Here is a 21,368-nt window from a genome sequence, read left to right as displayed (position 1 = left end):
CGTCCCATTCCAAATCCTTATCCTGACCCCTTCCCAGTGCTATATAGTCGTAATGGTTTGGCGCTTTCCCCTCATGACTCCCTCCCTCCCTGACAACATTGTAATTTAAAAACAAGCAGGTATGATGGACACCAGTTGAGCAGAGGACACGTTGCAAGCAGGTATGATGGACACCAGTTGAGCAGAGGACACGTTGCAAGCAGGTATGATGGACACCAGTTGAGCAGAGGACACGTTGCAAGCAGGTATGATGGACACCAGTTGAGCAGAGGACACGTTGCAAGCAGGTATGATGGACACCAGTTGAGCAGAGGACACGTTTCAAAAGGGTATTTTCAACCTAAGTAATTCTCCAAGAGAAAGCGACAAGCCAATATAACGCAGTATTTTTTTTTTTAATTTTGCCCCGAGGGGCGAGTTTATTGGGCAGCGCCACTCATCTTGTGAGTGAACATACCGCTATAGTGACAGTATTGGGCAGCGCCACTCATCTTGTGAGTGAACATACCGCTATAGTGACAGTATTGGGCAGCGCCACTCATCTTGTGAGTGAACATACCGCCATAGTGACAGTATTGGGCAGCGCCACTCATCTTGTGAGTGAACATACCGCCATAGTGACAGTATTGGGCAGCGCCACTCATCTTGTGAGTGAACATACCGCCATAGTGACAGTATTGGGCAGCGCCACTCATCTTGTGAGTGAACACACCGCCATAGTGACAGTATTGGGCAGCGCCACTCATCTTGTGAGTGAACATACCGCCATAGCAGAATGTACAACACTCCCCAATAGGAAGAAAACCCGCTGGGTTGTTCATCCTGTCACTTGTACCCAGACACAGCTGGGACTGTATTATAGCGTCATAGTAGTTAACATGTGGAATAGGGGCAAGCGAGGCGGGCGATACAGTATGGTAAAGGGTCCTCATGGCAGAGCCTAACACACACACTCACACCACTAAAATAACAACAAAAGCCGCTTTTGAAGTCGATCAGAGATAGGACATGGGAGAACACATGTCCGGTTGGCCCCACACAAAAGTTCAGGTTCGCCCCTCGTCATTACATACGTCAGACCAATTCTGAAATATGTGGCGCCAATAAAGACCGTACCTCGTCAAACACAAAATAATTCTGGGAGAGAAAGTTCAGTTGGGCAGCAAACTAGTCAAGGGTTGATCAGCAGGCGTTACGAGGAGATACTTAACTTAACGACACAGAAGAAACAGCCTAGAAACACTTCTTTAAATGCAGATTTGATAATAAACTAAAGGGTTCTGTAACCTATATACCAATCGATTGAAGGTCCCCGTGGCGCAGTGGTAAAACACTCGCCCGGCGCTTCGCAAGCGCTTTGGCCTGGTTTCGTATCCTGGCCGGGGAGGATCGACAGGGCGCCAATCCTTAATTGTATCCTCTGTTTACCAATCAGTGAATGGGTTGTTAAACGATTTGGCGGGTCGTATTCCGGTGGAAAATTAGGATTAAGAACCTGCCCGAAACGCTATGCGTGCTAGTGCCTTTATAAGAATGTAACATTATGATATGTGAATAAATGAAAAGAGGTAGAGTGGCGGGACCCAAGAGCCGCAGGTCAACCCCCGTGAGGACAGCTAGGCGAGGACAGGCAGGCACGCCTCCTGGTGGCGGGGGCGGGACGCGCCCGTCACCCTGTGCGCGGACGGCAGTTACAAGCGGAAGCCACCCACTGCCTGGCCCGCAGCACGGTGTGGGAGTGTCGCTGTGTGCGCGGCGTGGTTACTGATGGCCAGGTCAGGGATGGTAGGATAGGCGCCTGGGGGGGGGGGGGAGGGGGAAGGGGTCTGACGGGGGCACGCCAGGGATGGGCAGGATAGGCGCGGAGGGCATTGATGCGTCAGGATAGGCGCGGAGTACTGAGAGGGGCTTCAGAGCAGGAATGTCATCACGAATTGCACAAAATAAGACTACACAAATCTACGAAAGGGCAAGGGTAGTCAAGCAACGGGGTGTTGGCAATGTTGCTTCTGGTACGTGGGGATATAGATGGGGTTTGATAGGTGTAGGGTATGGGTGGGGGGGGGGGATGTGTGGGGTGTGGGAGGTGGTAGGAGAGGGGGGGGGGGGCAGGTGTGGGCTGTGCAGGAAGTGTGGGTTTAGTGTGTGTGGGAACATAAGGCAGCCTGGGAGATTGTTCTTCTTTGGGAATTGAACATCTGTTTACCAGCAGGGGGTGAGGAACCCGGGGTAGGGGGGAGGTGAGGGACCAGGGGTAGGGGGGGATGGGGTGAGGAACCAGGGGTAGGGGGGGGTGAGGGACCAGGGGCAGAGGGGGTATGGGGTGAGGGGCCAGGGGAGGGGGGGGCGAGGCGCTAAATCGCGGGAAACTGTCTTGGCCACCTTCAGGAATGTCGAAGTGTTGGTCTTAGAAACTCTTGTTCTTTAATATCAACGTCTTGCTATCAAAGTGTTGGCGTATGAGAGAGGGCAGCTGGTGAAGGTGTAGGGCCCGCCAGCTGGGTGAACCAGCTGTGCAAGAAGGTCCTCCCAGCTGTCGCTTGCCGCCACCCACCTGCAGGGCTCGCAGGGGGCGGGGCTTAGCCCTCCGCCGCCTATATATATACCGAAGACCAGCATCGCGACTTCACTCGCTCTCGGCAGCAACTAGGGGACACGTCGGTGTGACAGCTCGTGAAGAATGAAGGCCGAGCGGTGTGTTTCTCCGGTGCAAGCAGTGATGGGAGTTCTGGAAGGAAAGTCTGGGAAGCCGTCAAGTAAGGCAGAGGCCACGCAGGTCCTCATGTACATGGATCGTCTACAGCAGTTGGTGCCACAATGCCCGAAGGATCGTCCGGTGTCCCGCCTCGAGCTCATTCAATTTGTGATCGACTACATCTACGATCTGCAGCAGGAGCTGGCCACGCCCCCTCACCCCAAGGATGACGCCGACAGCAGCGATTCTGTATTCGAGGACTCCACCACCGAGGACCCCAACACCACCTGAAGCTCCCCTCCACCCCACTCACTTCTGTTTATAACGCAGAAGGCCCCCCGAGTTGCCGCCAGCGCAGCTGGTCACAGCCGCCACTTCGTCATCCCCAGCACACCAGCTGTGCCCGACGCTCGGAGGACATCCTTCAAACGGATAACTATTTTTTTCCTGGCGTGAGTGTAGTTATATAGTCTCTTAATGGGACTGGTTCTTCGAGGGTCAGTTGACGACCCTGTATGACAGGTTCACAGCTGGCCAGTACTTAGTGAGGCCCTCTAGATAAGACGACCTCAAGTGTTTCACGTGGGTTACAATAGTATCACCAAACAACTGTGGCTAGGGCGGGGCCCTGAAGACGACTCAGCACTCGATAAAAGTCCCTCAAGATAATTTTAAATTCTGGAGATGGCCTTCAAAACGACAAAGAAACTCGTGAAGACGACCCAGTACCTGGGCTGGACCCCCAAGATGTAACACTGAGCAGATCTTGGCCTCCAGCTTGACGCCGACGCTATCACCCTCTCAGGTAAATTACTAACTAATCTTCTCTCACCATCACCGACTTCTATAGTCACCTTACTTCCTGGTCTGCTGACTATATCTACCTCCTTCCTTATCAGCTTTTCCATCGTTCTGTAGAATCAAATTTTTCGGTCACATTACATTAACAAGTTGCTGAATCAAACGATTTCCTAAATATATTGAAAGAATATTAAAATGCACCGCTATATATATTGTGTATATGTAATGTTATTTGCACTGGTGCATCATCCCATCTCTATTTTCATTTGCAGTTGACGGTACAGCAAATTCACCTTCACTCCTTCCGGACGAGCCTAAAACCACCTCGTGAACGGTCAGAGCGAAGTCGTGTGAGCTGAGCCAGCGCCCCAACGCATGCCCCGCCCCCCCAACACACACACACACCCCTGCCGGACTAACCCCGTCCGGTTGAACTGGCAGAACGCGTACCAACTGGCTTTCAATGCCCTGGGAGGTACGTCGCACGAAACATGGTACTGGCAAGCACCTGTGGGGAGACGCACCTACCCCTGCCCTCCCCACTACCACCTGTGGGGAGACGCACCTACCCCTGCCCTCCCCACTACCACCTGTGGGGAGACGCACTTCCCCCTGCCCTCCCCACTACCACCTGTGGGGAGCGAGGGAGCACCTGCCACCTGACATTCACTACCTCACAAGCCGTGTTCTGACACTTCCCGCTCCTCTCGCCAACACCAGTCACCTTAGTTTGGTGATGGTCTATCAACCTCTGGAGGGTTATTAAGGCCGCCACAATTGTTAACTAATCAACCACAAGAATACTTTAGTGTTCTTAGTATTGTATACAGTGTACGTGATTGTGAATTGGGAGTCAGAAGGGTCACACTTCACCTTTGTATCAGAAGACCAGCAATTTCTAACGTTATAAACCGAGAAGCCGGGTACACCTGTGTGTGTGTGTATATACACCTTGAGGCCAGCCAGCTGCAGCTGCAGCACCAGAGGCCAGCCAGCTGCAGCACCAGAGGCCAGCCAGCTGCAGCACCAGAGGCCAGCCAGCTGCAGCACCAGAGGCCAGCCAGCTGCAGCTGGAGCACCAGAGGCCAGCCAGCTGCAGCTGGAGCACCAGAGGTACGCACCACCTGCCAAAAGGGTTACTGCGTCACGCCGTGGCTCCTGTCTTCTCCACAGAGACCAGAAGTGATTGGTTTTCGTGTTGTTATTCTTAAGAGAACACACACATTTGTGGCGTAGTATTTGGAGACGCTCGTTAAACTTAAGTCAAATCTGCAAGTAATTACACAAGTCTAACTTTACACGGCAAAGTTTTCTTTAAACAAAAAGTCTTAATATTGTATTTACCTACAAAACCACTTAAACACTTTCAATAAATATTATAAAATACTAATTGTTTTTTTTGTAATATCCTACTGAAAAAGGTTCATCTTATGCCCCGTTATATACGGTATTATAGCGAGGAGCACAATGTTTATCTGTTAATGTCTGTCTGACGATGTTAATGTGCTCTCATTCAAGGCGTGTTCTTACAACTATATAAACACAGTAAACAGAGAATATAACCATCAACTCATCAACCAATAAACCACAGCAGCTGGAAAAAAAAGAGAGATGCCTATACGCGCTAAGAAAATATCTTCAGAAACATCATAAGGGTAAACCAGTTTCCGGGAAGGTAACTCATCCCCTTAAAGAAGGTATAACATTAAGGAAGGTATGCCGGTCGATGGGATGGGAGCCGGTCGGCCGAGCGGAGAAACAATGGGCAGAGTTTCTTTCACCCTATGCCCCTGTTACCTAGCAGTAAAATAGGTACCTGGGTGTTAGTCAGCTGTCACGGGCTGCTTCCTGGGGGTGGAGGCCTGGTCGAGGACCGGGCCGCGGGGACACTAAAGCCCCAAAATCATCTCAAGATAAGAAGAAGGTAACTCAACAACTGTGGGTCAAAGGGGAGTGGCCCGGGGAGCCCGCCCGGCCCACCTACAAAGCATGACAAATCAAAGGTTAACTTATATTAGAATTACAAAGAAATATTCTAATGCATCTTCCATAACGGAGAGAAATGCTATCGAGCAAGTTCCAGTCCTTGAAGCTGGACATTATGTAGAACAGGTAAACCACAAGACTAAGTGGTCTTAGTCTCCGTGGTGTAGTGGTAAGACACTCGCCAGGCGTTCCGCGAGCGCTATGTTATGGGTTCGTATCCTGGCCGGGGAGGATTTACTGGGCGCAATTCCTTAACTGTAGCCTCTGTTTAACGCAACAGTAAAATGTGTACTTGGATGAAAAAACGATTCTTCGCGGCAGGGGATCGTATTCCAGGGACCATAGGATTAAGGACTTGCCCGAAACGCTACGCGTACTAGTGGCTGTACAAGAATGTAACAACTCTTGTATATATCTCAAAAAAAAAAAAAAAAAAAAAAAAAAAAAAAAAAAAAAAAGTGTGTTTATGTTTCAACGTAAGGGATACGTGCGTACTAAGCGTAAAGTAATCACCACAACAGGGAGAGGAACTGTATAGGTACGGTGCATGATTCAAGGATAACTTGTACAAATTAGATATTCTTACATAATGTCGCACGTTGATAGCACTCCACAAAGTTTATATTGCCTTTCATCGAATTCAGTTAATTTGGGTTTAGCATCTTTAAATTGTATTTATTTAATTAATTCTTGTATTTATCAACAAATGCTCATGGAAAGCAGTAGGTCAGTACCAAAATACTGTGCGATAACTTAGAACTTTCATAGAAAACGTTAGCCAAATTGTGGGATAACTTGTGTAATCAAATCGACTCTCTTGAAGTACAATTTTCAGATTCTGGGGATGTGGGGTCGAGTTCCAGTTCTTTGGTCCCGCTTTCAACCTTCGGTCTAACCGTGTGCAGGTTTCGAGCCTATTGGGCTCGGTTTTACCTACATATCTAACTTTGAAGTTTCGGTTAACAGTAGGCTTCTGCACACACAAACTTGTTATGAACTATGAGACTTTACAACTATTTCACTCATGAATATCGGAAAGTTATAAGTACAGGTGTCTAATATAATTTGGTCTTACACCTTTCCTTACTAATCATTCACTTATATAGTGTTCAAAAGAGTGTCCACTCTTCTTCACAACAGTTAATAATCAGATTTTATTATTATTATTATTATTTTCTACCACAGACGTGGCCACACATTTACAATGCTAACCAGCATATATACATTTTCTTCAGTCCTCCATGGACAGGGTTAGAGATGTGTTCAACATATAGTCCGGTGATCTATTGAACAATGAACCACAGAAGGTGATTGTAGTGCTTTTAAAATGCTAAGCTAACCTACATACATAAAACACACAGATTTACGTCACATCAGAGTGACGTAAATCTGCATTTATGTGCTGTGTAAATCTCGGCAGATTCATTAGCTACAGTTACCTGCCCAAAGGATCGATGTCACAGCCGATGTTACAGTTGAGAGGCGGGACCAAAGAGCCAAAGCTCAACCCCCGCAAGCACAAATAGGTGAGTACAGCCTTATTTCTGGCAGTTACAGTGTACCAGGTGTCTACTGAACAGTTTGTGCTGTTCGTACAAAGAGTTCTCTGTTCTAAATATATCGTAAGTATTTTATACTAGTGCTTTCTGGCCGCTAGTGTAGTTTAGTATGCACCCCAGACCCATCCTGAGGTCAGAGTCGGGAAGGTCACACGTCATCATTGTCTCAGAAGATCAGCACTTTCTTGAAACGAGATAAGCGCTGGTTGAGCGACCTGACGGTGATTTCTCAAGCACCAGTTTACCTTAACTTGGTAACATCTCACTGCCTGAAAACACTACCTGCATTTCACAATAATTATCCCCCAGACCTTGAGTATTATCCCCCAGACCTCGAGTATTATCCCCCAGACCTCGAGTATTATCCCCCAGACCTCGAGTATTATCCCCCAGACCTCGAGTATTATCCCCCAGACCTCGAGTATTATCCCCCAGACCTCGAGTATTATCCCCCAGACCTCGAGTATTATCCCCCAGACCTCGAGTATTATCCCCCAGACCTCGAGTATTATCCCTAAGACCTCGAGTATTATCCCCAAGACCTCGAGTATTATCCCCAAGACCTCGAGTATTATCCCCCAGACCTCGAGTATTACTGACGGACTTTACAAGGGCGAGGCTCGCCGCTCCTCCTCAAGTTACTGGAGGCAACCAACGCCGCCACTGTTACCCTCTGTTGGTTGAGATGAACACATCATCATTCACTGCCACACCCAGAGGACCAATAAACCCTAAACCCTTGTTCAATAAACCCTTGAACTATATGTTCAACACATCTCTAACCCTGTCCATGGAGGACAGAAGAAAATGTATATATGCTGGTTAGCATTGTAAATGTGTGGCCACGTCTGTGGTAGAAAATAATAATAAAAAAATAAAAAATAAAAAAAAACTGCCACACCAGCGGGTCCTTTGAGGACATAACAGCACCCAGATACTTTACTGAATATTTCACTGCAATGTCTTCCTAGTGGTTTCAGTTCAAGGTTTGTATAAAACGAGTTTGTAGGATCGAAACTACAAGCTTGATCCATGCTACAGACAAGCACCGATTCGCACACTAGTATTTGATGCACGACTATTGCTATTCAATTACAAAAAAATTTATTTATACCAGTTGGGATAAACAGTTGTGTCTGGGACACACTCTCCGTCCCCCTCTCCTTACTTTCTCCCCCCCCCCTTTCCACCTTTCTACCCCAACATGCCCCATTTAAAAAACCTCATCTTCAGAAGGTCACAGCTGCTCTGGAGAAGGTGCAACACCGGGCAACAAAAGTCATTCCAGAGCCAAGACCTCTCCCGTACCAGGAACGCTTGAAGGCCACAGGCCTATCAACACTGCAAGCCAGGCATGACAGGGCGGATCTCACTGAAACTTAATATATTGAAGAAATTAGAGGATGTTGACCCGGATATTTTCTTCAGAAGGTCGGATGTAACACAAACAAGGAGCAACGGTTCAAGCTCAACAAGCCACAATGAAGGACTGAGAACAGGTGGTGTTTTGTTTCATCCATAGGGTTATTAACCCATGGAACAGCCTATCCGCTGAAGCTGTAACTGCCAAAATTATGTCGAGTTTTAAAATAAATAAACCTGGAAAAGACCAATGTAAATGGGGTGGGAGGCATCGACAAGCCGCCGGCTTCCTGTCGTCATCGAGGCCACTAGGGTTAGTGGCTCACGGGTAAACCGGTTTTTTTCCCCCCCCCCAACTCTAATAAATTCACGTTCCTCGTTTTCCGTTTTGTATTACCATATTTAGGTAAGAACATTTATGCAGCTTCCCTAGACTATACAAAGTGTCAAGAGCTAACTATGAAATACTAAGACATCCCCCCCCCCTATCTCACAGGATGGATAGTCATACAGGGGCTTGTGATCGGTAGCCTGAGCTTGCAAGCTGTCAATGTAGTATGTAGGTATTCTCTAGACCACGAGAGAGAATAAAGTTATTACAAGTCTCCAGGTAGCTCATACCGGCAGGTCTGTAAGGTCTAATGATTGGACAATCAATTACGTAGTGTGTGAGATCATGATCCAGTTCTTATTCTATGTTGTCACATGGTGTGTCAGGGTTGGGAGACTCGTCCCTTGTAGCAGCCTGCCACAGGTAACGGTAATCCTGGCTGATCCTGGCAACCACTGTGTCGCACTCTCTGGTGGAGGGTTTTTTTTATCGACACATTTAGGTACATCTGCATTTGTGCTGGTGCCCTAGACTATATGAAGGGAAGCACAGTGTGTCAAAAAGCTAGCTACGTGATGCTAAAACTCCCCATCACACAGGATGGTTAGTCATACAGAGGCATGTGATCAGTAGTCTGCACTGGCAGACTCTGGGTGTATTATGAGGATATCATCATCAACACGAGAGTGAATAAAGTAATTGCAAAGCTCCAGATACCTCATGCCAACTGGTCTGAAAGGTCTAATAACTTGGCATTCAGTGATGTAGTGCGGGAGATCATGCCGCAGTTCCTGCTCACAGAGTTTGCACCTGGAGTGCTCGGGATTGTCTGTCATAAGTCCAGAGAGAACGCATATAAATCTACGGACATCACATGCCCGATTTTACTTCAGTCTTCGGGGAAATCGTAGGGGATGACTTACGAGGCCATATTTCTTGAAGCATGGTACTTGGGCCAAGCTCTTGCGGCTCATGCCACCCGCATACCACACCTGTGGCCTACCTACCACCGCGGACACGCACACAAACATCCTATGGTCTAGACACTCGAGGCGGTACCCGACGCTTCCCCTCCCACTTTTGCCCTTCGTCAAAGTGCTATACAACCGTAATGGTTTAGTGCTTTCTCCTGATTATCTACCTTCCCCCTCCCCACTCTCTCCTAGTCTCTCCCTCTCCCATATCTCTTTCCCTCTGTTCTCCCTCTTTCCTTATCCACCTTTCTCAAGATGTCCCTCACCCCCCTATCCTCTTCCCCAACATCGTCTCACCTCTCCCCCCCTCTCTCTCCACCTTTCACCCCTTCTCCCCCCTTTCTCTCTTGAGAAAAATTATATTATGAACTAAAATTGGGAAGTCTACGGACAATACAACAAATATTTCGTACTTCACGAAAACCGCACAACAGGTGTTGGTTGGTGGGGGGGAGGGGGAGGGGGGATTGAGTTCGATACTGATATTCCTTAAAAACTGTGACACTGGAGCCATCCCCGACTAGTCTAGAACACCACCTATCCCACACCTTCATGTGTGAAAGTTGTTGGGCGAGGTCAGCCCCCAATCATTTGACCCCCAATCATTTGACCTCCAGTCATTCGACCCCCCAATCATTTTACCCCTAGTCATTTGACCCCCCAGTCATTTGACCCCCCCCAGTCATTTGACCCCCAGTCATTTGACCCCCCAATCATTTTACCCCCAGTCATTTGACCCCCCAGTCATTTGACCCCCCAGTCATTTGACCCCCAATCATTTGACCCCCAGTCATTTGACCCCCAGTCATTTGACCCCCAATCATTTGACCCCCAGTCATTTGACCCCCAATCATTTGACCCCCAATCATTTGACCCCCAATCATTTGACCCCCAATCATTTGACCCCCAATCATTTGACCCCCCCCCAACCTTGAACAATCCTTATATTAGTAGTAGACATCCATCAGTCTCACACGGGCCATTCATGCCCGTGCCACCTCTTGGGTGGCTTAATCTTTATCAATCAATCATAGAAGACACCTCCCAGTTATGGCCACCTGGAAGTGAGGATACAGAACCTGCCGGGCCAAAGCCAGACGGTCGCAGAACCTGTGCTTGGCACGGATAGTACTGACGACCAACAGTGTTTGATCGTTTGTGAGTTGAAACACCATAGGTGCTCAGTGTTGGCTTGTGTGCACGTGGTGGTTGATAACCTGGATACACTGCTTGTGGTGTTGGACGCCCTGTATTCACCCTAGTTGTGCTTGCGGGGGTTGAGCTCTGGCTCTTTCGGCCCGCCTCTCAACTGTCAATCAATTTCACACACACACACACACACACACACACACACACACACACACACACACACACACACACACACACACACACTCTGTACACCAGTTGATTGACAGTTGAGAGGCGGGACCAAAGAGCCAAAGTTCAACCCGCACAAGCACAAATAGGTGAGTACACACACACACACACACACACACACACACACACACACACACACACACACACACACACACACAGGAAGCAGCCCGTAGCAGCTGTCTAACTCCCAGGTCCCAATTTACAGGGGGGATCAGGGTGAACGAAACTCTGCCCATTTGTTTCCGCCTCCACCGGGGATCGATCCCCGGATCCTAGGACTACGAATCCCGAGCGCCGTCCACTCAGCCGTCAGGCCCTCTTACGTGGTTAGCATGCAGGGGCTCGCCGCCACAAGGACGCCAACATAACGCTGGTAATTAGTTTACACTCTCGCTGGACCACTCCGTAACCACACTGAATTGCTATGATGTAATCTACTGTTTAGCAACAATGGTGTGGCCACCTGCGCGCGCACCTGGAGCACCACTAAAGGTTCGCTTTATGACACCCAATAACACATTATAACACGCGTACATGACACTAACCGCTTTAATGGACCAGACAGTTAAACGGAAGACACGTTGCGTTAAATGGCTCAGGTGAGTCATCAGACTCGACGCAACTGCCATTCCCAGGATCATAACAGTACGGATGGCGCATATATATATGTAGCTTTTCTCCAAAACATTACATTTATATGCATGGCCGGGATTTTGGGGGTACGCCTAGAGCTGTTGCCAAATGTAGTGTAACCGCAGGAAGTGACAGTGATGTCGGCATACCAAGTATAGTCCCAAGATCTTAAAGACGTCCCGTTCATGCTGCACCGTCCTGGCGACGTTGACGTTGAATCGACTTGAGAATGGTCCAGGACGGACCGCAACGTCGTCGTCCCTTCACCTTCTAGTGTGTGGTCTGGTCAATGTTGACGTCCAGCATAAGTTTTAATAAAGGTTTTAAATATGTCAGTTTAATTTTAGTGACAACTTTCTTTCAGAAAACAAATATGTCAGTAAATTTAGTTTAGTGTGAGGAGGAAAGCCGGTGACGGATGCCATGACCTGCGACCACTGTACACTGGCCAGGCTGGGTGCCATACCTGTCGCCAGGCTGGGTGCCATACCTGTCGCCAAGTTGGGTGCCATACCTGTCGCCAGGCTGGGTGCCATCACCGTCGCCAGGCTCGGTGCCATCACCGTCGCCAGGCTCGGTGCCATCACCGTCACCAGGCACAATACCAACAGTTGATTGACAAGTTTTCATGCTTGTAAACTGTTTAATAAATACTAACCAAAACCGTCAAAGACTGAGGAAAGATGTACACGTTCGTAAGTGCTTGCGTAACTGCTTCGTGAATCTGGCCCCAGGTGACTACTTCACCCTGGGCCAGCAGGCTCTCCCAGATGGCCTACGGCAAGTGTTAAGAGGTTGACGACGTTATGAGAAGTAACAAACAGCGGAATACGGAATGTTACGGCCTCACTCAGCCAGTAACCGGGTTCTTTTTAGTCAAACTTTATATTGGGCCTTATTGCCTCTTCTTACCTGATCCAACCCAGAGAAATTGGTTATTAAGAACTGGCAGTGAGGGTAAAGCCAACGGGAATGGGGGTAAACACCACTAAACAAACCCATCACCATGTGTAGGTCTTAACTATATACACTTGTTACATGTGTACACAACACAGCAGGTGTCACTCTCGCACACCACACTTGAGATTATCTTGAGATTATCTTGAGATGATTTCGGGGCTTTAGTGTCCCCGCGGCCCGGTCTTCGACCAGGCCTCCACCCCCAGGAAGCAGCCCGTGACAGCTGACTAAAACCCAGGTACCTATTTACTGCTAGGTAACAGGGGCATAGGGTGAAAGAAACTCTGTCCAATGTTTCTCGCCGGCGCCTGAGATTGAACCCAGGACCACAGGATCACAAGTCCAGCGTGCTGTCCGCTCGGCCGACCGGCTCCCTTGACACTACACAAGAACGTCTGCGATCTTCTATACCGGCGAGTCCACTTCTGTCTTGTGTTGTACACCACTCAAGGTACCTTCCCTCAACCTGTCTTCTACGGTACTCACGCCGGCGAGTCCACCTTTCTCAGTAAATCATGGGCTACGCCTCAACAGTGTCACAGTGACAGTGCAGAATCGAGCTATTAGCTCTTGGACCCCGCCTTTCTAACCAATTTATTTTTTCTTTATTATGTCTAATACAGATAATTCTATCTCAAACACACACACACACACACACACACACACACACACACACACACACACACACACACACACACACACACACACACACACACACACGCGCGCGCGCGCGAGGAAGAGTTATAGGGTATGGAAGAGTTAGGGGGGACATGATCACCACATTCAAGATTCTAAAGGGAATCGACAGGGTAGATAAAGACAGGCTATTTAACACAAGGGGCACACGCACTAGGGGACACAGGTGGAAACTGAGTGCCCAAATGAGCCACAGAGATATTAGAAAGAAATTTTTTAGTGTCAATGTGGTTGACAAATGGAATGCATTCGGAAGTGATGTGGTGGAGGCTGACTCCATACACAGTTTCAAGTGTAGATATGATAGAGCCCAGTAGGCTCAGGTACCTGTACACCTGTTAATTGACTGTTGAGAGGCGGGACCAAAGAGCCAGAGCTCAACCCCCGCAAGCACAATTAGGTGAGTACGAGCTGTGTGCGCTACATACACGGTGGTGTAGTTCTGCTGGTAAGAAAAGCCTGGAGTTTTGAGCAGATGGTAATTCAGAGCTGTGAAGGTTTCAGTGACAACATAACAGGTAACATGGCAACTGGAGGACTAAAACTTATAGTCGTATTCATATATAACCCCCCCCCCCCCTACCAAATGACAGAAGACCCAGACAGGAATATGATAGAAACATCATGGCCACCATTAATATAATAGAGAGAGTAGCTTCTGTCGTTAGCAGCAACGGATCTGGACTACTAATCATGAGAGACTTCAACCACGGGAAGATTGACTGGGAGAACAGAGACCCGCATGGAGGACCAGACACAGAGCTAAGCTGATGGACGTGACAAGAAACTTTCTAAGGCAACACATCAAGGGACCGACAAGAATGAGAGGGGAAGATGAACCAGCCATGCTTGATCTGATATTTACCCTAAATGAGTTGGATATAAGGGAAGTTAAATTGGAAGCTCCATTGGGAATGAGTGATCACAGTATATTGATCTTTGAGTACCTGGTAGAGCTAGGATTTATCTCCCCTAAAAAAAAACTAGGAAGCAAAGGGCTGGCATAGCGAAAGGAGAATTATGAGATGAGAAGTTTCCTAAGGGATATACCTTGGGACACAGAACTCTGAGAACCATGTCTGTACTAGACATGATGGACTATGTCACCAAAAAAGTGTCAGGAGGCAGTAAACAGATTTATCCCGGTCCAAAAGGAAAAATCCGAGAAGCAAAAGAAGAATCCGTGGTTTAATAGGGAATATATGGAAGCAAAAGAGTTAAACAAAAGGGCGTGGAGGAACTTCCGAAATAACAGAACACCAGAAAGTAGAAAGAGATACCATAGAACCAGGAACGAGTATGTTAGTGTGAGAAGAGAAGCTGAGAAAAAATATGAAAATGCTATAGCAAATAAAGCCCAGACCGAACCAAAGCTACTCCATAGTCACATCAGGAGAAAAACAACGAAAGAAAGAACAGGTGATGAAACTTAGAACGGATGAGGACAGGTATACAGAGAATGACAAAGAGGTGTGTGAATAACTCGACAAGAGGTTCCAGGAGGTCTTCACAATAGAACAAGGTGAGGTCCCTGCACTAGGAGAGGTGGCAGTAAACCAGGCGACCTTGGAAGGCTTCGAAATTAAGAGAGTAGGTCAAGAGACACCTGCTGGATCTGGATGTGAGAAAGGCTGTTGGTCCAGACGAAATCTCACCATGGATACTGAAAGCGTGTGCAGAAGCGCTTTGCTTGCCACTCTCCATAGTGTATAGTGGGTCACTGGAGACGGGAGACCTACCAGAAATATGGAAGACGGCTAATGTAGTCCCAATATACAAAAAGGGTGACAGGCAAGAAGCACTGAACTACAAGCCAGTGTCCTTAACTTGTATACCATGCAAGGTGATGGAGAAGATTGTGAGAAAAAACCTAGTAACACATCTGGAGAGAAGAGACTTCGTGACAACCCATCAACCTGGGTTCAGGGAGGGAAAATCTTGCCTTACTGACTTAATAGAATTATACGATCAGGTGACAAAGATTAAGCAAGAAAGAGAAGGATGGACGGACTGCATTTTCTTGGACTGCCGGAAAGCCTTTGACATAGTACCCCAAAAGAGACTGGTACATAAGCTGGAGAAACAGGCAGGAGTAACTGAGTGAGTGCTTCTGTGGATAAGGGAGTACCAAAGCAATAGGAAGTAGAGAGTTACAGTGAGGGGTGAGACCTCAGGTTGGCGTGAAGTCACCAGTGGAGTCCCAAAGGACTCTGTACTCAGACCAATCCTGTTTCTGATAAACGTAAATGATCTCCTTGAAGGTATAGACTCGTTCCTCTCAATGTTTGCTGACGACGCCAAAATTATGAAAAGGATTAAGACAGAAGGACTGCTTGAGGCTTCAAGAAGACCTGGATAAACTGAAGGAATGGTCGAACAAATGGTAAAGAGTTTAAGCCAAGCAAATGTAATGAAATGAAGATAGGTGTAGAGACCAGGAGACCAGATACAAGGTATCATTTGGGAGATGAAATACTGAGAGAGAGAGAGAGAGAGAGAGAGAGAGAGAGAGAGAGAGAGAGAGAGAGAGAGAGAGAGAGAGAGAGAGAGAGAGAGAGAGAGAGAGAGAGAGAGAGAGAGAGAGAGAGAGAGAGAGAGAGAGAGAGAGAGAGAGAGAGAGAGAGAGAGAGAGAGAGAGAGAGAGAGAGAGAGAGAGAGAGAGAGAGAGAGAGAGAGAGAGAGAGAGAGGAGAGAGAGAGAGAGAGAGAGAGAGAGAGAGAGAGAGAGAGAGAGAGAGAGAGAGAGAGAGAGAGAGAGAGAGAGAGAGAGAGAGAGAGAGAGAGAGAGAGAGAGAGAGAGAGAGAGAGAGAGAGAGAGAGAGAGAGAGAGAGAGAGAGAGAGAGAGAGAGAGAGAGAGAGAGAGATAGAGAGAGAGAGAGAGAGAGAGAGAGAGAGAGAGAGAGAGAGAGAGAGAGAGAGAGACCTGTCCCCTGAAGTTCGTATCAAGAGAATAACATCAGCGGCATATGCAAGGTTGGCCAACATAGGAATGACCTTTAGAAAATGGAAGGAATTATTCAGAACTTTGTATACCACATACGTCAGACCAATCCTGGAGTATGTGGCTCCAACATGGAGTCCATATCTAGTTAAGCTTAAGACTAAGCTGTAGAACGTTCAAAGGTTTACCACCAGACTAGTACCCGAGCAGAGGGGTATGAGCTACGAGGAGAGACTACGAGAATTAACCCTCACGTCGCTGGAAGACAGAAGTTAGGGGGGGACATGATCACCACATACATGAATTCTCAAAGGAATTAATAGGGTAGATAAAAGACAAGCTATTTATCACAAGGGGCACACGCACAAGAGGACACAGGTGGAAAATGAGTGCCCAAATGAGCCACAGAGATATTAGAAAGAACTTTTTTTTAATGTCAGAGTAGTTGACAAATGGACATTTTTGTACATTGGGACTACATTAGCCGTCTTCTAGCTTTCTGGTAAGTCTCTTGTTTTCAGTGACCTGTTATACACCAGAGTGGCACACTTTGTTCTTCTGCCTCTCTTAGTATCCATGATGAGATTATGTCAGGATCAACAGCCTTTGTCACATTCAGCTCCAACAGATTGCTTTTGACCTCATCTGTGGTGAACTCAAATTCTTCCAAGGTTGCTTGGTTTGCCGCCTCTTCATTTAGTGCAGGAGTTTCTTGTCCTATTTTGAAGATCTCCTGAAATCTCTTGTGGAGTTCTTCACACACCTTGTCATTCTCTGTATCCATATTCTCCCCTTTTCTCAGTTTCATCACTCGTTCCTTCACTGATGTTTTCCTCCTGATGTGGTTGTGGAGCAGTTATGGTTGGGTATTGGCTTTCCTCTGTCTACTTTACTTTACAGAAATGGTTTGGCACATTTCCTTTCACCTAATGGAGCTGTTCACCTAGCAGCAAGTAAGAACTCAGGAGTTAGTCAGCCTGTTGTGGGGTTGCATCCTGGGCGGGGTCAGTAATTTGTCCCTGGGGGAAGGGGGACCACGATAAAAAGCCTAACGTGCATGTATACACTCTGGCTTCCTGTCCCCCGACACAGCGAATTTTATAAAATTGTATGACATTTGGCCATCCATAGCAAGTAAGTTAGTTATCCCTGCTCTTAACGTTGACAGAAAGGTGATCATAGAAAACACAACAATTCAGAGGAGTAACTATTTAATACGCCCACTTTTTTTGTAGTTACAATATGTCGGGGACTGGAAACTTGTTCTTAAGCTTACCGCTGGGCCTAGGCAAACTAGTGAAGTTACCAAAACATTACTTCAGTTCAGTTTGACAGGAACAATGGATTGAGGGGAGGGGGGAGGAGCTTAAACAATCAGCCGGCTTCCTGTCCCAGTCTTGGAAAATAAATATATGGGGTCCCTCATGTAAATTAAGGTAGCGAAGTTGGAGAAGGGAGACCGGGAGGTCCACACACCATAGGGGAAAGGCAGTTATAGGAATCAAGAGAAATTTGAAAAGTGATTATCAAAAGAATGCGCCAAACCGAGGAGAGAGAGATGAGACACAGTCTCCGTGGTGTAGTGGTAAGACACTCGCCTGGCGTTCCGCGAGCGCTATGTCATGGGTTCGTATCCTGGCCGGGGAGGATTTACTGGGCGCAATTCCTTAACTGTAGCCCCTGTTTAACGCAACAGTAAAATGTGTACTTGGATGAAAAAACGATTCTTCGCGGCGGGGATCGTATTCCAGGGACCATAGGATTAAGGACTTGCCCGAAACGCTACGCGTACTAGTGGCTGTACAAGAATGTAACAACTCTTGTATATATCTCAAAAAAAAAAATGAGAGTAGACACAACTCGTACACCAATAAGAACAAGACAATACCGGCAGCATATAATTTTGTCGGGGACAGACCGCCTGTGTATGTACACGTTGGGCTTACATCGTGGTCGCCTTGCAGTCAAACTACTGACCCTTCACAGGATGCATCCGCACAAAGTTGACCAACTCCCAGCTAGGTACCTACTTACGACTATTTGAACAGAGGGATTAGGCGATATTAAACGTACCCAACCATTTCTGTTCCGCCCGGGATTTAAACCCGGAATTCCCGATTGTGAGTCGAGAACCAATCCAACTTAATGGAGACCCCTGCGGGTAGACCTAAGACCATGTACACAATACCGACGTGTGCCGCACCGGCCTGGCATCCGCACCCCTGTGACGCAGAAAATTAAAACAAAAAAACGCAGAGGTTTGCATCAATATTGGTGCCAGAGCTAAGGAGGAGCTATTGGTGCCAGAGCTAAGGAGGAGCTATTGGTGCCAGAGCTATTAAGGAGGAGCTATTGATGCCAGAGCTATTAAGGAGGAGCTATTGATGCTAACTGATGGGGAAATAGCCTCGGCTACCATCAGCTTTTGTCCGGTAGTGATGGTCGAGTGGATAATGTGCCCTGTACACCAGTGCATAGTGCTCCTGGTAGTATGGGTTCGAGTCACTTCTAGGGTGTGAGTTTTCAGTTGCATGTATGGCTGGGGACCATTCAGGCTCAAAACTGGCAGCTCTTGGGTCTCTGGTGACGTCAATGAGCTTGGAGCCCAATTCCTTGAGAAATCCCAAGGCATTCTTGCCCCAGGTGCCACGCGTCTCAGACGCTATGGGAACAAAGGTGTATCGACCTTCTAATCGCCTGTATTTGACTGAATTTGCTATTTCCCTGTGGTGGCCGGCCCACCTGCTTGATCAGCACCGAGGTGTACATAGGTGTCAGCCAGGGTGGATACACATGTATAGTCCCACACCAACTGTCTACCCTCCTTCCAGGAGTATATGGTGATGCCATCAGGGCGAAGTGCAGGGAAATCCGGGTTTTGGTCCCCTAAGATGCGAGGTTCTCTCTCTCTGCTGGGCACCTAGCTGAGACGAGGATTCTCTTGATATTATTGAACTCGTTGTGTCTTGCATGCCCTCCCTTTGTGCTTCCGCAATGCAACCCATGCAGTTCGTATTGGTCTGCTTCCACCCTGTTGCAAATACACTTGTATTCAGTGTGAATTGGGGCACCAAGGCAGAGGGCCACTGCTACACGAAGGGATTCTGGATCTAGACGCGTGCCCATTGCCGACATGGGTACTGCCAGGAGGAAGTCTCCTGCATGGGGGGCACGTACTGCTCTGAGGCGGGCTTTCTCCTTGTCTGATGTTGCAGCTCTGAGCATGGCATCAGCTATTTTTTCTGCTAGTGGGTGGTCCCAGTTGGACTGCTTGTGTTTTTTGTTGGTTCTATGATAGGTGCTGGGGCTGCAAGAGCATCCCACTGATTTGAACATTCAGTGAAAGCAGGATCGTGTATACCTGCTGAATCTCTTAGGAATTCAGGTAGGATATCTCTGAAGAGGTCGTGCGATGCGTGGGAGGAGGAAAGGAAGGCTGGTAGAGCAATCTGGGAGGCTGTGCGGACACCAAGGCCGCCGAGTCTTTCAGGAAGGGTTGCTTGCTCCCACTGAGAGTCGTCTTATGGCAGGTTCAGGACTTTCACCAGCATGAACCTCCGAAGTGTGTCATACACATTTAATTTAGGGTTGTTGTAGGATGGAGAACACCTCAGAAAGTAAGTCAACTTAGGGAGAGAGAGGCATCTTGTGAGGAGGAAGAGAGCATCATGGGCATCGATCTTGTCAATTCTGTCCAGAATTCTCCTTAGATCAGTGATTTTTCCCTCCAGGACCTCCTCGATTGCTTGCGGGCCAATGGGGGCACCCAGGAGGGTGCAGTCCGGTGGCTCGACCATGAGAATGTCTGGAAGAAAAACTTTTATTTGGCCAGTGATGTCTGGGTTGCGGGAGACTTTCGCATTTGGATGCATTGAGAATGAGGCCTAAGGCTGCTCCTTTTTCCTGGATTTTCCTTATATTCTCCAAAATGGCATCTGGGGGTTCTGGCGAGAGTGCCATCATCCAGGTACCAGATGTTCAGCTCGCTTGTCAGACTATCAGTGACCTCTTTGATAGCTAAGCAGACAAGTAGGGGGGCCAAGGGATCGCTTTGTTGGACACCTTCACAGGTGTCTATGTCATGCTCCCCAAAAAGAAGCTTAGAGTCCCCACTGTAGCACGATCGGATGAATGGGTAAAGGGGACGGAAATAGTTGTGTACAGCCCTGTGTATGCCGGTGGCTGAGCGGACAGAACACTGGACGCGTGATCCTGTGGTCCCGGGTTCGATCCCGGGCGCCAGCGAGAAACAATGGGCAGAGTTTCTTTCACCCTGATGCCCCTGTTACCTAGCAGTAAATAGGTACATGGAAGTTAGTCAGCTGTCACGGGCTGCTTCCTGGGGGGTGGAGGCCTGGTCGAGGACCGGGCCGCGGGGACACTAAAGCCCCAAAATCATCTCAAGATAACCTCAAGATAGGGAGGTTAGGATAGCTTAGTTTAGTGTGTCAAAGCAACACAAGTAAAAAAAAAAAAGTTTTCCGGTTTGTCCAATAACCTCAAGATAGCCCTGAGGACAGTGTCTCTTCTGACTTGATTGAAGGCATTTTTAAAGTCAAGCTTTACTAGTGTCTTCTGGGCCGGAAGATCAGCAATGTAAGCCCGTGCTGCAGCTTTTCTCAGTCTAGGGGATCCCAAGCCCGAGCTCATCAGGTTTCAGCAAGGTGGCTGCTTCCTGGCTGATAGATCTCACTTCAGCCTTAGCTACGAGGCGTCGGAGGGTGTTGCCAACTGCAATGGGCCTGATTCCCCTATCCTTCTTCTTTAGAGCACAGAGTGCTGCTCCATAAAAGAGAGCCCTGATGTCCTCCAGGATGCCGCCAGCCAAACACATGTTGGAGAATCTGGTAAGTTCCCCCTAGAATATATATTATATGTATATTTCATGAGATCCATAACCTTTAAGCACGTTTTGTATCAACCAATGTATATCTTGTAACCATTAAATACATAATAAAGCACAAAAAGGGGGGCGTGGTAGAAGAAAAGCACACAGAAAATGTATCAGAGGGGACCTAAACATTCCCTCTAATGCGTTGTGTGGGGTTTTCTC

At 47.9% G+C, this 21,368-nt stretch overlaps 1 protein-coding gene and 1 long non-coding RNA gene across 2 annotated transcripts; both read left to right on the top strand.

Moving 5' to 3' along the window:
* Positions 1–2,680: 2,680 nt before the first annotated feature.
* Positions 2,681–2,986, top strand: LOC123763472 (protein extra-macrochaetae-like). Its single transcript, XM_045750599.1, has one exon. It carries the CDS (start codon positions 2,681–2,683, stop codon positions 2,984–2,986), a length of 306 nt encoding a protein of 101 aa, XP_045606555.1.
* A 10-nt stretch (positions 2,987–2,996) lies between these two features.
* LOC123763544 (uncharacterized) lies at positions 2,997–4,886 on the top strand. Its single transcript, XR_006773459.2, has 2 exons — positions 2,997–3,500; positions 3,769–4,886. It is a non-coding gene; the product is annotated as an uncharacterized lncRNA (long non-coding RNA).
* The last annotated feature ends 16,482 nt before the right edge of the window (positions 4,887–21,368 follow it).

This window comes from Procambarus clarkii, chromosome 52 (assembly GCF_040958095.1).
Source record: "Procambarus clarkii isolate CNS0578487 chromosome 52, FALCON_Pclarkii_2.0, whole genome shotgun sequence".
Lineage (NCBI taxonomy): Eukaryota > Metazoa > Arthropoda > Malacostraca > Decapoda > Cambaridae > Procambarus > Procambarus clarkii.
This window is presented reverse-complemented; position numbering and strand designations above follow the sequence as displayed.

Excerpts from the sequence above, each read along its gene's own strand:
- LOC123763472 (XM_045750599.1), top strand. The coding sequence starts at position 2,681 with ATGAAGGCCGAGCGGTGTGTTTCTCCGGTGCAAGCAGTGATGGGAGTT.